At 39.4% G+C, this 15784-nt stretch overlaps 1 protein-coding gene across 2 annotated transcripts; it reads right to left on the reverse strand.

The window, feature by feature from the left end:
* Positions 1–1148: 1148 nt before the first annotated feature.
* LOC107655390 (alanine--tRNA ligase, mitochondrial-like) lies at positions 1149–14942 on the reverse strand. Of its 2 annotated transcripts, none has more exons than XM_016442861.1 (22): positions 14655–14942; positions 13975–14163; positions 13105–13250; positions 12825–13016; positions 11914–12058; positions 11678–11823; positions 11494–11602; positions 11365–11403; positions 10291–10405; positions 10009–10136; positions 9716–9860; positions 4852–5021; positions 4656–4769; positions 4429–4569; positions 4213–4350; positions 2790–2893; positions 2466–2574; positions 2270–2395; positions 2059–2169; positions 1846–1929; positions 1649–1687; positions 1149–1573 (listed from the first exon to the last, which is right to left on the reverse strand). In XM_016442861.1, exons 1-22 carry the CDS (start codon positions 14910–14912, stop codon positions 1403–1405), a joined length of 2919 nt encoding a protein of 972 aa, XP_016298347.1. In that variant the 5' UTR covers positions 14913–14942; the 3' UTR covers positions 1149–1402. The 2 variants fall into 2 exon arrangements, with proteins under 2 accessions (XP_016298347.1, XP_016298346.1); XM_016442860.1 differs by having other exon boundaries at positions 1649–1762.
* Between the last annotated feature and the right edge of the window lie 842 nt (positions 14943–15784).

The raw sequence follows: 15784 nt of genomic DNA on the forward strand, positions 1-15784 counted from the left end.
CATAAACACAAACTAACAATGTTGTATTTTTATTAACTAATATTAACATGCATTAATAAATATTGTAAGAAATGTACTGCTGTATCACTAGGTAATGCAGTGGTGGTCTGGTTTCATTGGTCGACAGTGCAGTTTCATCGCTAAGGCTTTGTTTCAATTGGGATATCCAATTTATACTTCTAAAGAATCACCCGATTGGTATTTTCTAACTCCACAAACGAACAAATCTTAAGACTTGCTACTATTAGGTCCTTACATCGTAAAGAACATTGTGTGTGGGACTAACAGAAACTGCCGAATCATTTTGACAAGCGTGAAGAGTATGGGTAGGCTATGCACTTATTGAAAGGGCATTTACACGACACATTTTTCAACTAAAAACTAAAAAAAATTTGTATGCGTTTTTGCCATTCACTTATGTGACAACAGCATTTTGGGTACATTCAAATATTAATACAAAAATGCAAATTTGTGAAAACAGTGACATCAGAATGCAAAACTCGATGGAAATATCACACAAGACTGAAATGTCATCGCAGACACCACCAGAGAACTGCAAGTTGGTGGTAAAACACTGATTATGTCTATAAAGGCGGTTATTTTTATTAGAGATTTAGGGTAAGTTCAGCATCTGTTTGCGGGTGTGAGACTTTACAGCTCTTTTGTCTCCCTCTGGTGGCTGAATATGCTGATTCTCAGATGAAGGACAATAGCTGATTCTTGCCAGCAGGGTGGCGCTCTGACACACTGAACAGTGCTTTTACTGTATTTCATACACCATGATTTAAAGGGGTCATATGATGCCGCTAAAAAGAACATTATTTTGTGTATTTGGTGTAATGAAATGTGTTTATGCGGTTTGTCTTTGCAACTTTACAGATCTTCTTTATGCACCAAGCGCTTGTAACACTCCAAAGAGAAAGCAAAAATTGAAATCGCATCATATGACCCCTTTAATTGACACAATCAGACACATTAGAAATTATATGGATCATGTATTTACAATTATAAATTCTTAACAGAGCAATGCCATTTCTTGAATTTAATACAAATTTTCTTGAACCAAACCTACTATTATAAAGTGAACCCAAAACAACAGTAGCCCCTCACTGCAGAACATAAGATCCAGGGGGCGTGGTTGGTGGTGGGAGGAGTTGGATTCAACCACGCCCCCTGGATCTTGTGTTCTGCAGCGAGGACCATCTCCAAAACAGAGCAATAAAGAACTTAATAGCATTGATTAATATCTAAATAACCCCACCTACCAAAATGTCACAATCAAAAATATATAGTATATGTCCCAACCTTTTAAAACAAAGAAACAGGAAATATATTTTTGATAGATTTAACCATTTTGATGAAGCAGATCCATTGTGGTATATTAGTTTGGTCAGGATGCCTTTCAGATTTTGTTTTGAGCAAATTCTTCAGCCCAGTGCAAGATGTCTGTGATATCTGTGAGACTGGCTGCATTTCCCACACCTTTAGCCACGTCGGTTGAGCCATCTGCATTTCCTCCCAAGCGTGCACACACAGAATGAGCCCATTTAATGGCTGAGCCACTAGCAGAGCCCTATGAAAAGCGTATGAAGACAATCACATACCTGTGTGGTTATATCATAGTTGTGAGATTTTGTGTGTGCTGTACCTTGGGTACTTGGCAGGCACAAAGCACCTTCCCTGACAACTGCAGGTGAGACAACAACATGACCATGGAATCTGGAGTGCTCTTGCTCAGCTGGAGCACAGTCTTCATCAGCACCTATATATGATCACATGTATACAAACTGTATACACGAGACACAGATACAATTATCAAACATCATCACAAAACATACTAATTACCGATATAGAGTCCGTCTGGATCAAGTCCACCACCACAGGTTTATTAGAGTGTTTGACCAGCAGCTCTTTGGCTTTCGAGGCAGCCTGAAGCAGAAGAAAAACATAACATATCGACAGAGCAGATGTGACAGAAATGACTACCCAACGAACTACTTTTTGGCATCATTTGACAGGCATCATAGACTGAATTTTAAGCCTTTAAGATGTGTCTACCTCTTTGATCTCCAATTTTCTGATGGTAGTGTTGCTGGTCTTCTGCATTGCTTTTAGGCGAGTCTGCAACTCTCGCCTCTGCCATTGTGGGATAGGTGTGATATCAACTGCCTAAAATGCATCATACATAATGTAGGATATTGACCAATGAAATTCATACATCATGAACTGAATTGGCAACGAAGATGAGAGGTTATGGAGAGTTACGTACATTCATTAGGAGGCCAACCTCTTTGGAGAGCATCTGTGCTGCTGGCATAGACAGAGAGCTTGCAGCTTCTACCTGGACCGCCAAAGATTCCAACTCCTCTTGCATGGCTTGGCCCGTCTCCTGAGCCTGGGTTACAAGAACAGTTAGTATTACAGAAATTAACCAGGTACGCAATGGTAGATTTTGATTTTCAAACCTTTTTGGCTTCATCTCCAGTAACGGCAAGGATACGGCTAATGCCTTTCACCATCTGTCTCTCAGACACAATGACAAAGTCCCTAATTGCTCCCGTCCTCAATAAATGCCTGATAAAAACAACAACATACTGGTGACCTTGGCTGTAGCTTGGAAAAAGCCAAATGTGTTGGTGGTTTGCTCAAACGACGGGTAGCCAACCCTGTTCCTGGAGGGCTACCATCCTGCAGAGCAAAGTTGGAAATGCAGGAAGAAGTAGCTCTCCAGGAGGTGGGTTGGCAACCCCTGTTCCCAAGGGGTTCCAGCAGTTTCGGAAGAACCTTACGTGCCACAGCAAAGCTCCACTGAAGCTTGTTCGGTGGTGTTTGAGTTAAGCAGATCCGAAACGGGCACAGCCACAGACACCAATCGCACTGGGTCTGGATACACCTAAAACAAACAACAGGTCAAAACTTCACATATAGACTGTTTCCATTAATGGTGCAGGGTACCAAAATGAAAAGAACATTTTGGAGTGTAAAATTATAGTCCTTTAATCTTAAATCAGAGTTGCCCAGAGTTGCTCCTAAAAGGCCACTATGCTGTAGAGTTTATTTCCAATCCTACATAGCACACCTAAACCAGCAAATCAAAGACTTCAGGATCATGATTAGCTGAACTTCAGAACTAGAAACCTTTAAGCAAGTGTGTTGGTAGGGATGTCCCGAGCTGATCTCAAGGATCCGTTTTGGGGGCTGATAAAGCATTTATTAACTGAGTGGTATCGGCTATCCCAAGCCCAATCCTTTATTTTATGTCAACTGTCATGTGTAGATGATTAACTGGCAGACTGGTATTCTGACACCATGAGCTTCATGCTTTCTAACCATATCTCCACTATTTTTTCTTTTTGTTGGCAACCCTGCCACTGCCCCTGAGGACTCTTAATTGGCAGATACTCAATATTAAATGACTCTGATTAGATTGGGGGAACAAAAGGCTTGATCGGGACATCCCTATATGCTGGATCTCCAGGAGCAGGATTGGACTTCCCCGTCTTACACCCTCGAAATATATACCTCTAAGCATACAACAATCCGATATACAATATCGGTCTGACACAGATAGGCTTCAATTGGTTTTGTTAGGTATCGGTCAGTTGGGACAGATCCAAATCCGATACTGTGCATTATGGTTGTTACGGTCAAGCTCCAAATAGGACAAAAAAGTATAATAAATGCACAATAAATATTTTATGTACAGTATATTCCAGGTATTTAATATAAGTTAATATCTCAGAATATCTCATCTTTCTACTCTTACTGTTATGAACTTTTCATTGTGGAACAAGGCTCGCTTTGACATAAAAGGCCATTGCTTTAAAGCACATCAGTCTGTGCCCAAGAGCACTTAAGCCAGGGCTGTCAAACTCAATTCCTTGAGGGCCGGAACCCTGCAGAGTTTAGATTCAGCCCTAATTAAACGCACCTGATCCAACTAATCAAGTCCTTCAGGCTTATTTGAAAACTACACGGTATGTGTGTTGGAGCAGGGTTGGAACAAAACTGCAGGGCTCCGGCCCTTCAGGAATTGAGTATGACAGCCCTCACTTAAGCACTTTGTGCCACTCTGCATTGGAACCTTTCATATAATGAAAATTTTGCACAATTCGTACAGGGTAATTTTATACTGGTATCGGATTGGCATAGGTATCAGCTGAGGTTGCAATGTTGGAAATCAAAAAGTGGCATTGAATCATTCCTATTTACCTCATCTATTGTTCTCAGACCCGTAATCTGTTTAGCTTTGTACAGAAGGACCTCCTCTATGTACACCTCTGCATTTTGACGAATGATGTGCTGGACTAACTCCTCAACTTGCTGTAGCTCAGACACACTCAGGGAGCCCTTTAAACAAGCACATACACCGGTATTAGACATTCTGGAAATTATTAAATCACTGAGGCAGCCACTCAGCCCTTGTACCTTGACGCTGAAGTCGAAGCGGAGCCGGCTGGCGGTGCAGTGAGACCCTCGTTGGTTAACAGAAGGACCTAGCAACTCTCGCAGAGCGAAGTTTAGCAAGTGTGTGGTGGTGTGCTTCACCATGCAGCCCAGGCGGTTAGCCTAGAGTTGGAAATACAGCACTTACTGAAAGGTATCCGCATGATGTATTATCATGGTATTGGTAATTTTACTCCTACTACTCCCACCTCATCTAAATGAAGTTCCACTTGGTCTCCAGTTCTCAAAGTCTCTCCTGCCGTGACTTGATGAACCACATAACCACCAGCCAGACGGACAGACTTTACAGGGAACAGCACATCCTGCAAAAGCATAACCACAATGGTGAATCTTGTGCTTAAATACATACAAATGAAATATGTCAGATGGGATGTAATCAGTAACCTGCAGTCCATCCTTGGTGAAGTAACCCTGGTCGTGCGCCTGTCCGCCCTGCTCTGCGTAAAAGCTGGTCTGGTCCAGAATCACACCACAGCACTGACCCTCATTCACCTCTGAAACCAGAGCCCCGTCACAGTAGAGTGCCAGGACTGACGCTCTGCAAGACTGAAACACTGAGAGAGGAAAAGAGTCTGGATGCTTGTTTAGTCTTATACCGTGTCCAAACCAGGCATGATGCCATAAAGTGACAATCAATAAATGCTATCGCTTCAATATTACCTACAGTTTTTGTCCTAGCCTAGCAAATGCATTGAAATGTTAACCTCGCAAACACTGAAATCTCACTGGTCCAAATCCTGCTCCACCTAGCTACATAGTGGTTGCCAGGGTGTTGCCATGCAATGTGTTTTTTAGTAAGTTATGCGATTATTGATGCGTTCTTAATATTTCTGGTGTTTGGATTATTTCGTAATGTGTTGCTATGTGGTTGCTAAGGTGTTATGTGATTTTTAAAATGGTGCTATCTGTTTAATGAGGTGTTCTGAGTGTTTATATATGTTGCTTTTCAGTTGCTATGGTTTTCTGAGTGTTCTTTAGCATGTTGCTATGTGTTTGCTAAAGTGCTTTGAGTGTTTTTTTTTAATGTTGCTATGCAGTTACTGTGATGTTCTGAGTGTTTTTTCCATGTTGCTATGCGATTACATGTTGGTTGCTAAGGTGTTTTAAGTGTTTTTTAGCTAAGGTGTTCTGAGTGTTGTTTAAAACGTTGCTGTGCAGTTACTGAGGCGTTCTGAGTCTATTAACATGTTTCTATGTGGTTTCTAAGGTTTTCTGAATGTTGTTAATTATGATGCTATGCAATTACGGAGGTGTTCGGAGTGTTTTTTTTTTTTCCATGCTGCAATGCAGTTGCTAAGATGTTTAAAGTGTTTTTTTAGTGTGTTGCTGTGTGGTTGCTAAGGTGTTCTGAGTGTTTTTTAGCATATTGCTATGCAGTTACTGAGGTGTTCAGAGTGCTTTTTTTTATTTATTTTTTTGCATGTTGCTATGAGGTTACTGAGGTGTTGAGTGTTTTTTAGCATGTTTCTATGGGGTGTTTTGAGTGTTTTTAACATGTTGCGATGTAGTTGCTAAGGTGTTTAGGTGTTTTTTGTTTTCTTAATGTTCTTTAGAATGTTGCTATGTGGTTACTGAGTTCTGAGTTTTTTTAAGCATGTTGCTATGTGGTTATTGGCGTGTTCTGAGTGTTTTTTAAGCATGTTGCTATGTGGTTACTGAGGTGTTCTGAGTGTTTTATAATTTTTAGCATGTTGCTATGTAGTTACTGATGTGTTCTGAGTGTTTTTTTAGCATGTTGCTATGTGGTTAGTGAGGTGTTAGGAGTGCTTTTGGTGTTCTGAGTGTTTTTTAGCATGTTTCTATGGGGTGTTTTGAGTGTTTTTAACATGTTGTGATGTAGTTGCTAAGGTGTTTAAGTGTTTTTTGTTTTCTTAATGTTCTTTAGAATGTTGCTATGAGTTTTTTTTTTAGCATGTTGCTATGTGGTAACTGAGGTGTTCTGAGTGTTTTTAAGCATGTTGCTATGCTGTTATTGACATGTTCTGAGTGTTTTTTTTAGCATGTTGCTATGCAGTTACTAGTGTGTTCTGAGTGCTGTTTAGGATGTTGCTATGCAGTTACTAGCGATGAGCATTCCAAGCAAAAATAATATCCGAAAATTGCTAGGTATTATTAGATTATTATTCGAAAATCGCACCCCTCCCCCGCAAACACCCATAAACAGAGAGAGATGGGATTCACGCTTTCAATCTGTATGATAAACTGTTTAATTCAGAAGATAGGCTATTAACTCAAGCCATAATGATCGTAACTTGCTGAAACATATTAATATAATAAACATAACCGAATAACGGCACTTATTAACATAACAGTCCATTGATTAGCATAAATCAAATCCTCATAAGGCTAGGACATTTCCATTTTAAAAAATTGAATCCCTAAAGGGAATAGATACGAGATGGGAGGAAAAATATAGAGTGGCAGGCGCACATAGCGGTGGCAGGTCGAGTGGCAGCTGCCCCTGCCACGCAAAGATTTTACCCTTACTGAAAATATACTTCAATATCTTCTGTCGCAATTATATCACTGGGTAATTATACTGTATGTAAACTGTGGGCATCAAGGAGTCGTTATTAATATGCGGGGCATTGAAATATGAACGTGCGCTTGCTTTTTACTTTCACTTTCGAGATTCGCGAGCAGCACTCGGCAGTGTTACCACACATTTTACAAGATTAGATGTTCGTCAGTGGTGCTCAGGATCTGCAAATCATTCGCCATCATCCTATCAGTCATCTCTCCTTACTCTGTTTTTGTGGTAAGTGAAATGTTATGTACTGTAATGTAACAGGCTACCGCTAGCAAGCGGCTAACCATGTCCTTTTAGTGGCTCCGTAGAACGCGTTATTTGTTTTCCGCGCCTTTCTGAATACGGATTCAGCCACACCTCTAACCCAGTCGGGGGTGTTTGTGGTCCACACAGAGCTCTTATTTGACATCGTCCCAAATTACTGTAACCATTATATGCTACACAAGTCTTTTTTTATGCCATACAAGTCTACAGTGTGCGCGTGAGACAGTGTGTTCTTCTGTTGTCTTTGACAGCTTTTAGGTGCATTATTGGCAGCGCTACATGAACGCATCACCACCACATCAGGACGGAAAACATGGGGAGATTTTTTAAAGACAATAATCGCACAACCTATTCGATATTCTAGAATTAAATCAACTAATCGAATATTCGAAAATCGTGACCCATCCCTAGCAGTTACTGGTGTGTTCTGAGTGCTGTTTAGTATGTTGCTATGCAGTTACTGATGGTTTCTGACTGCTGTTTATAATAATAATAATAATAATAATAATAAATTCCTTACATTTTATATAGCGCTTTTCTGGAAACTCAAAGTGCTTTACATAGAAGGGGGGAATCTCCTCAACCACCACCAGTGTGCAGCATCCACCTGGATGATGCGACGGCAGCCATATTGCGCCAGAACGCCCACCACTAGTGATGTTACGTTCGTGAATGAATCGCTCTTTTTGAACGAATCTTTTAGGTGAACGAATCGTTCTCGTTCACGTAATCCATTGACTCATATTTCTCGTTCACTGATATTCCTCCCTCCATAGCAGCGCGGCGCTATTAGCAGCGCATGCGCAGATCAGTGAACTGGGTAGCTCTGTGGACTGTTTCATCCTGTCAAATAATGACTAAACCTTGAGCCAATAGCCTTCGAGTATGAGATGTGACGGAGCATGTGATTTGTTGAATGTAGTGAACGAATACGCCCTTCACTGAACGAGTTTCTTTCGAGTCTGAATGAGATCGAGAGATCTTCTCGTTCGTGAACGAAATGACCGAACTGGTACATGTCATTCGTGAACGAGTTGAATGAACTGCTACATCTCGTTCATGAACGAGTTGAATGAACTGGTACATCTCGTTCTTGAATGAAATGACTGAGAGTGTACCGGGTCAGTCGGCCATTTAACATGTCAATCTCGATCAGCAGCAATCAGCAGAAAGCGGATGCAAAGCGCAGTTATAGGTACTGTGCACATACGCTTGTATATATATTCATATTTAGCATACAGAACATAACTCCACGTTTAATCCCCGATTTATGAATGTGTAAATGCTCCTTCGTCGAATCCGCCGGCCGCCGCTCACTCTAGCCGCCAGCCTCCGCTCACTCAAGGCCGCTGTGTGTGACGCTGTGTTTCTTTGTGAAAGCGAAACTACTTTGTTTGGCCTTCCAAAAGAGGACACGACTAGAAATCAGTGGTTAAGTTGTATTTACAACACTGTTCCAGAGCAGCTCAACCCAAATATTCAGATGTGTGCAGCACATTTTATGGAGGACTGTTTCCTGATCCTGGTAGAGTAGACTACAATGCCGGCTATTCTGACTCACAGACTGTAAGTACGTTTTTTATATATAAAGAATTTGCCACTGACGATTCAAATGCGAGTTTTGAGCAGTGTAGAGTAGCATTTGTAGTTTGTCACACCAGCTTATTGGTGGAGAGGAGACAGAATGATGAAGCCAATCAGCAAATATGGGGATGGTTAGGAGGCCACGATGGTCAGAGACCAATGGGCGAATTTGGCCAGGATGCCGGGGTTACACCCCTACTCTTTTTCGAAGGACATCCTGGAATTTTTAATGACCATAGAGAGTCAGGACCTCGGTTTAATGTCTCATCCGAAAGACGGTTTAGTATGTTGCTATGCAGTTACTGATGTGTTCTGAGTGTTTTTAACATGTTGCTATGTGGTTACTGAGGTGTTAGGAATGTTTTTGGTGTTCTGAGTGTTTTTAGCATATTTCTATTGGGTGTTTTTAACACCTAGGTGTTGTATTGGGTGTATGTTGTGACGTAGTTGCTTAGGTGATTAAATATTTTTGGTGTTCAGAATGTTCTTTAGAATGTTGCATTTTTTTTAGCATGTTGCTATGTGGTTACTGAGGTGTTCTGAGTGTTTTTTTAGCAAGTTGCTATGCGGTTGCTATGAAGTTCTCAGTGTTCCTTAACATGTTGCTGCGTGGTTGCTAAAGTGTTCTGAGTGTTTTGTAGTTTGTTGCTGTGTGGTTACTGGGTTGTTTTTAACATGTTGCGATGTAGTGGTTTAAGTGTTTTTTTTAGTATGTTGTTATGCGGTTACTGAGGTGTTCCGAGTGTTTTTTAGTGTGTTGCTTGCTTCATGAAACATTTAGTCTCACGTCTGGTCAGGACACAGTTACAAAGATTTATCTGCTTCACAAACTCCTAAAATTTTTCACAAAATCTTTTCACCCTCCAGTACCATATTGTCCATCAGATCCCAGACTGTAACAGTATTTTTGGGAGTCATCCGTATGAGGAACTCCTTGACTTTGTAGCTCCGCCAGGCTATGAAGATCCAGCTGGTCCACCCTGTTTCCATCATCCTCCTCAGACTGAAACCTCAACTGAGAAAAAAACACAAAATTAGTCCATATACCCCAAAAAACAGGGCTTATTAATAAATGTATTATTCATAATAATAATTGTAATTACCCATTATTCATCCTCAAATCAGATGTCAGATTAAGGAAACCAACATGCTATCACAAGTACCTTCTCGTATTCATCTTCAAGCACTGTCATCTCTTTTTTATCAACCATCTTTCCCTTCTCCTCCAGCATCAGGTCAATGAGATCGAGAGGGAAGCCCAGGTTACGATGTAATGACCAGGCAACCGAGGCTGAAAGACGCGACAACACAATGGACACAGAGAATAAAATAAATAGAGAGAGAGAAACACATAGAGAGAAATATTAGCAAATCAGCATTAATGAGCCTGCACAGATAATAAAGAGGATTAAGAAAAGTGAATTGCATCACTTTGTGGATTTTACCTGGAAAAACAGCAGAGTCTTTGTCCATATTGCTGAGGGTCCTGTCAATCACCCTTCTGCCCTGCTTCAGTGAGGACAGGAACTGGACTTCATTCTGATTAATGAGATCCATGATCTATAGAGGAAGCACAAAGATTATCATGTAAACAAAAATTCAGTTCCTGCACTTTGTAATCAGCAGGTTTTCCGAAGTTGAAAAATGCCATGGTACACTGATATAAGCCATAGTACAGAATTATGGCTGCACCAATATTAAAATGTAGGCTAATGCAGATAAGCAGTTAAGTATTTTCATGTTAATGACTGATATCTGACAATGGCTGATATTAAAATTCTAATGTTAAAATACTGTTTTGTCTAAATAAATTAAACCATTAAATATATTGTTTGAAATACTTAATTTTTTACTTAATACTTAATACTTAATAAGCCATAATTTTAAGATTTGCTAAAGATTACTTTTATTATATTATACTTTTATTAAATTATTAGTGTTTTTTAAAGATTCACTTTAATTGTGTTTTAGAACATGGTAATACACTACAGTTCAAAAGTTTGGGGTTGTTAAGATTTTGAAAATGTTTTTGAAAAAAGTCTCTCATGCTCACCAAGGCTGCATTTATTTGATAAAAAATACAGTAAACAGTAAAATTGTGATATACAACAATTGAAAATATTTTTCTTTAAAATGTAATTCATTCCTGTGATGCAAATCAGTCTTCAATACCACACAATCCTTAAGAAATCACTTTAATATTCTGATTTGGAAACATTTCCTATTAATATCAATGTTGAAAACAGTTGTGCTGCTTAAAACTGTTGTGAAAACTGGAATACATTTTTTTTTCTTTCAGGATTCTTTGAAGATTTCTGCTTCAAATAAATGCTGTCTTTTAAACTTTCTCAAAGAACAGCATTTATTTGAAATCGGAATCTTTTGTAACATTCTAAATGTTTTTGCTGTCACTCACTCACTATTAATTTCTTAAAAAAAAAAATGGTAGTGTATCTTTTCGTAAGAATTTACCCAGTTGTAATAAATGTAAAACTGTGGTGCTTCTCGAACATGCTTACCCTCTCAGACTCTATGTGCAGCTCAGGATAGGCATCACCCTGAGAAAAGAGGAAAAAGGGAGGAAAATTAAACTTCAGACACAATGCAGTGATGGCTGTAATAATTTGGCGGGCTCTGAATCATCTCACCAGTATATGAGCTACAGTAGGCACCAGGCTTGCCAGCGCACCCTCAGGGGCCTGCAGCACTTCTGTAGAAAACCTTACGGCACGTCTCAAGATACGCCTCAACACCAGCCTATCACAAAGAGGGCATATTGCATGAATTTTATCCTTTAAATTACTCTGCGTACTTCAATGAAGTCAAACTCACTCAGCGCCTGTCATGCCTGGGTAAACTCCATCAGCGATGCACACGCAGAGTGTTCGAATGTGGTCGGCCAAGACCCGATAGGCCATGTCCACCTGACCCACATCAGCCTCTCCAGTCCTGCCCTGATATGCAGGAGCCTTAGAGCACTACATGAACAAACAACAGAGATAATGTGGTTTGGTTTGTATTGAACCTGCAATATTATTCCTGTAAAAGGTTAAATGAAGGTTAGAGACCTGGTGGATGGCGGACAATAGAGGTGTGAAAAGATCTGTGTCATAGTTGGAGCGTTTCCCCTGCAGTACGGTCACCAGTCGCTCTAAACCCATCCCAGTATCCACACTGCACTGGGGCAGAGGTCGCAGGCTACCATTGACCTCCCTGCAACACAGAGAGAGAGCACTGACATATTCAAATCCTCACAGTGTACGTTATTATTATTATTGTTAACTGAAACCACAGCTATATTAAAACATTTTTGTTAATTGAAATAAAGCTGAAATAAAATATAAATATTAGATGAAAAATGTAAACTAAATGAAAATTGGAAATGTTGCCTTAACAACTAACTGAAACAAGTTGAATGACTAAAATGACTAACTAGAAATAAATATAAACTAAAACTGAAATAAAAATACATTAAAATAAAAATCTTGCTTTGGTTCATGCACTAAAATTCCTAGCTGAAAATAAAAACTAAAACTGAAATAAAAATACAATAAATCTAAAATAGACAGTATGACTAAATTTGAAATTAAAATATATTAAACCTAAATATTAATATAAAAAAATGACAAAAGCACATGACAAAATGACTAAAAAAATCAAATGAAAATATTAAATTAAATAAAAATAAGCTAATATAAATATTAAATGAAAAACAAACTAAATGAAAATTAGAAATATTGCCTTGAACTGAACCAAAATTAACAAATTAAAGCTAGATACTTTTTTTTTCCCCGTCAAAGTCTTTTTAATAAAATTTTGGGAATATCTACAGCACGAGCCATCGCATCCCCACAGAACAAGCTTCCACTGCACATTAAAAATAAAAAAGAACATAAAAATATAAAAATAAAAGCTAATTCAAAATATTAATAAAAACTACAATAAATAGTAAATTAACACTGGAAGTAACTTTTCTAACCTGTTATACTGCATAAATACTAGATTCCAGATTTCCACCACATCCGGGCTGTCTGCGTTGACCAGTGCGGCGGCGTTACGATTCCCAATGTGATCGTAGTGAATCTCCGTGCAGGGGCCACACGGACCCGTCTCGCCCATTTCCCAGAAGTTATCCTTCATTCCGAAGGGCAACACGTGATCCGGCCGCACTCTGCACGGGAACGTTACAACAATTCAGTGAATCTCCAACAGAAAACCAAAGGGTTTGTCAACTTTGCTTTGTACTTAAGTGAACGTACCCCATGCTAAGCCAGATTAGCCGGGTTTCCTCATCGGCAGGGAGTCCATTCGCAGTGTCTCCAGAGAAGTACGAGATGTACAAGCGATCCGCAGGAATGCCGTACTCTTCCGTTAAAAGACGCCAGGCCATTGCACAGGCTTCCACCTTGATTATGAATGATTCATTCATTCAGAAATACATTAGAATGCTACAGAACCCCAAATAGGAACATTCAACAACAAAAAAATATTGCGTTCCTCCAAGAAACTATGTTTGCTTGCGTTCTTGGGGGAACACAATAGTTCTGCAAGAGAACACAAATGTTTTGTGAGAAAATGCTAAGTTTCTTGGGGGAATGCAATAATTTTGCAAGAGAACACCCGTTTCTCAGGGGAATGCAATACAGTTAAGAGAGAATGCGAAGTTTCTCGGGCAAACGCAATAGTTTTCTGAGAAAATGCAAACTTTATTGGGGAATGCAATACTTTTTACGAGAGGAGAGTTTCTCAAGGGAATGCAATAATTTTGCAAGAGAATGCAAATATTTTGCGAGAAAAGGAAACGTTTCTCGAGGTAACGCGATACTTTTGCAAGAGAACCAAATTTCTTAGGGGAATATATATATTATTCCTTCTACTCAGGGCCGTCCTTAGGGCGGTGCAACTGGGACCCCCCGAAACGCGATCACGAATGGACTGAGGGGGGCCCCGCGTCAGCTTGAGACGGCCCTAGGGACTCTGTAAAATGCAATTCATACACATGATAACTTGAATAGAACTCTTGCATTATGAACATGTTTTTAATTCAATTTCATGTTGATATTTTTTAGGGGGCATGAAGTGTCCAGATATTATAATTAAGAAAAATGCTTCTTAATTATTGACCAGACCTTGAAGTAATCACCAAACGACCAGTTCCCCAGCATCTCGAAGAAGGTGTGATGGTACACGTCTTTCCCCACATCCTCCAGGTCGTTGTGTTTGCCTCCGGCGCGGACACACTTCTGACTGTTCACCACCCGCCGGTACGACACCATCTCACTGCGGGGGTCCGGACAGCCCAGGAGAATAGGCTTAAACTACGGGACAACACAGACCATGATAACCTAATATCAAAACAATTATTATAGCAGACAGTGTCCCTAAAAAGCACTAAAACCTCTCTTAAAAGCAATTTTTTATTCTTTTTTGGGCTGTAAATAAAAGCTATTTTTTTATTTGTCACATCTTAAATATTTTGACTATTAAATTATTTGTATTTATCGAGTCTTCAAGATCTATTTCTTTATTTATATAGTTATAGTTTCCAAAGTTTTAAATTGTTCCACAGTTTTAAATTCTTCAAATATAGGCATTGTTTCAAACCATTTGACTTTATGAACATAATAACGAGCAAATATAGTAATTTAATCAAAAATAAATACTAGATTTCAAAGCGTAAACCTTGTATTTCTCCCTACATATACTATGGTACGTGTCCAAAAGCGTAGTAGAACCGTTGTACTTTGACGTGGCTGCTGGTTTTTATGTTTGTGTAATTATCCTACATGTGTGATTGTGGATTGTGTACCTGGTTCATCCCTGCATTGACGAACAGAAGAGTCGGGTCTCCTCTCGGACGCACGGGGGTGGACGGCACAACCCGGTGTTCGTAACCTTCCTTGAAAAAGTCGATAAACTTCCGCCGTACTCTTTTAGATGTGAATTGTTTATGCGATTCTGAGTTAGACAGGGCCGAGCAGCGTCTTATTCCCGCAGACAAAGCACTTAATTTGGTTTTTAAAAGCGCACAGTGGAGCTGTTTCACCAGCCCTATATGCGCAGCCATCTTGCCGCGTCACAGCGTCAAACAGCAGCATCCAATCAGCGACGAGAATGAAACTGAAACCAAAAAGTATAGAAGACCTTCTATACCAGTGGTCACCAACGTGGTGGTGCCCGTGGGCACCTGGTAGTCCGCATGGAGTCTCTGAGTCGCCCGCCAAGCACGTCCTATAAATAGCCTAAATTAGCGTCGGGCGATAAATGATATCATATCGAGATTATGATCAAATTTATGTTAATAGTGATGATAAATTCTGGACAATTTTACTCAAAATGGATTAATCTAACATCCTATCACACAACAGAAATAAATGTTACAGCAACCAGTCAGTGCATGTCGCTAATAAGTCTGCATGTTCTGTGTTTGTGTGAATGCGTGGAGTAGTTTCGTGAATATATAAGGACACGAACACATGTACTTCATCTTCCGAGCTGCTCTGAGAGTCACTTCACCAGCTTTATGCAGTTTCATTTGAGAAAAAATACCGTCAAATACACGCTGAAACTAAAACGAACTAACCTTCACGACAAACCGTCAAAATAAAAGTCCGAGTTAACGTGAAATTATATGACTGAATATATTACTACTGTATACTACAATGCAATTCTCAAAGTAATAATAATAATATTATTTGTAAGGAATATCATACAACCAAGTTATATTGTATTACTATTCATTTATACAGTTCTGTTGTGCAGCATCATGTCTGATAAAATCCCTGTTCTATACTCTTTGCTGAAACTAAACATGACATTGAATATATTCTAAATATATGAAAAATGTAAATATATAAAATCTTTTAAAAAATGGTGTAATGTGCTGAAAAAAAAAAAAGCAACTTATATTAAAAATATATAAAAAATATAACATTTAAA

The sequence above is a fragment of the Sinocyclocheilus anshuiensis genome, unplaced genomic scaffold (assembly GCF_001515605.1).
Source record: "Sinocyclocheilus anshuiensis isolate Anshui unplaced genomic scaffold, SAMN03320099.WGS_v1.1 scaffold880, whole genome shotgun sequence".
In the NCBI taxonomy this organism is placed as follows: domain Eukaryota; kingdom Metazoa; phylum Chordata; class Actinopteri; order Cypriniformes; family Cyprinidae; genus Sinocyclocheilus; species Sinocyclocheilus anshuiensis.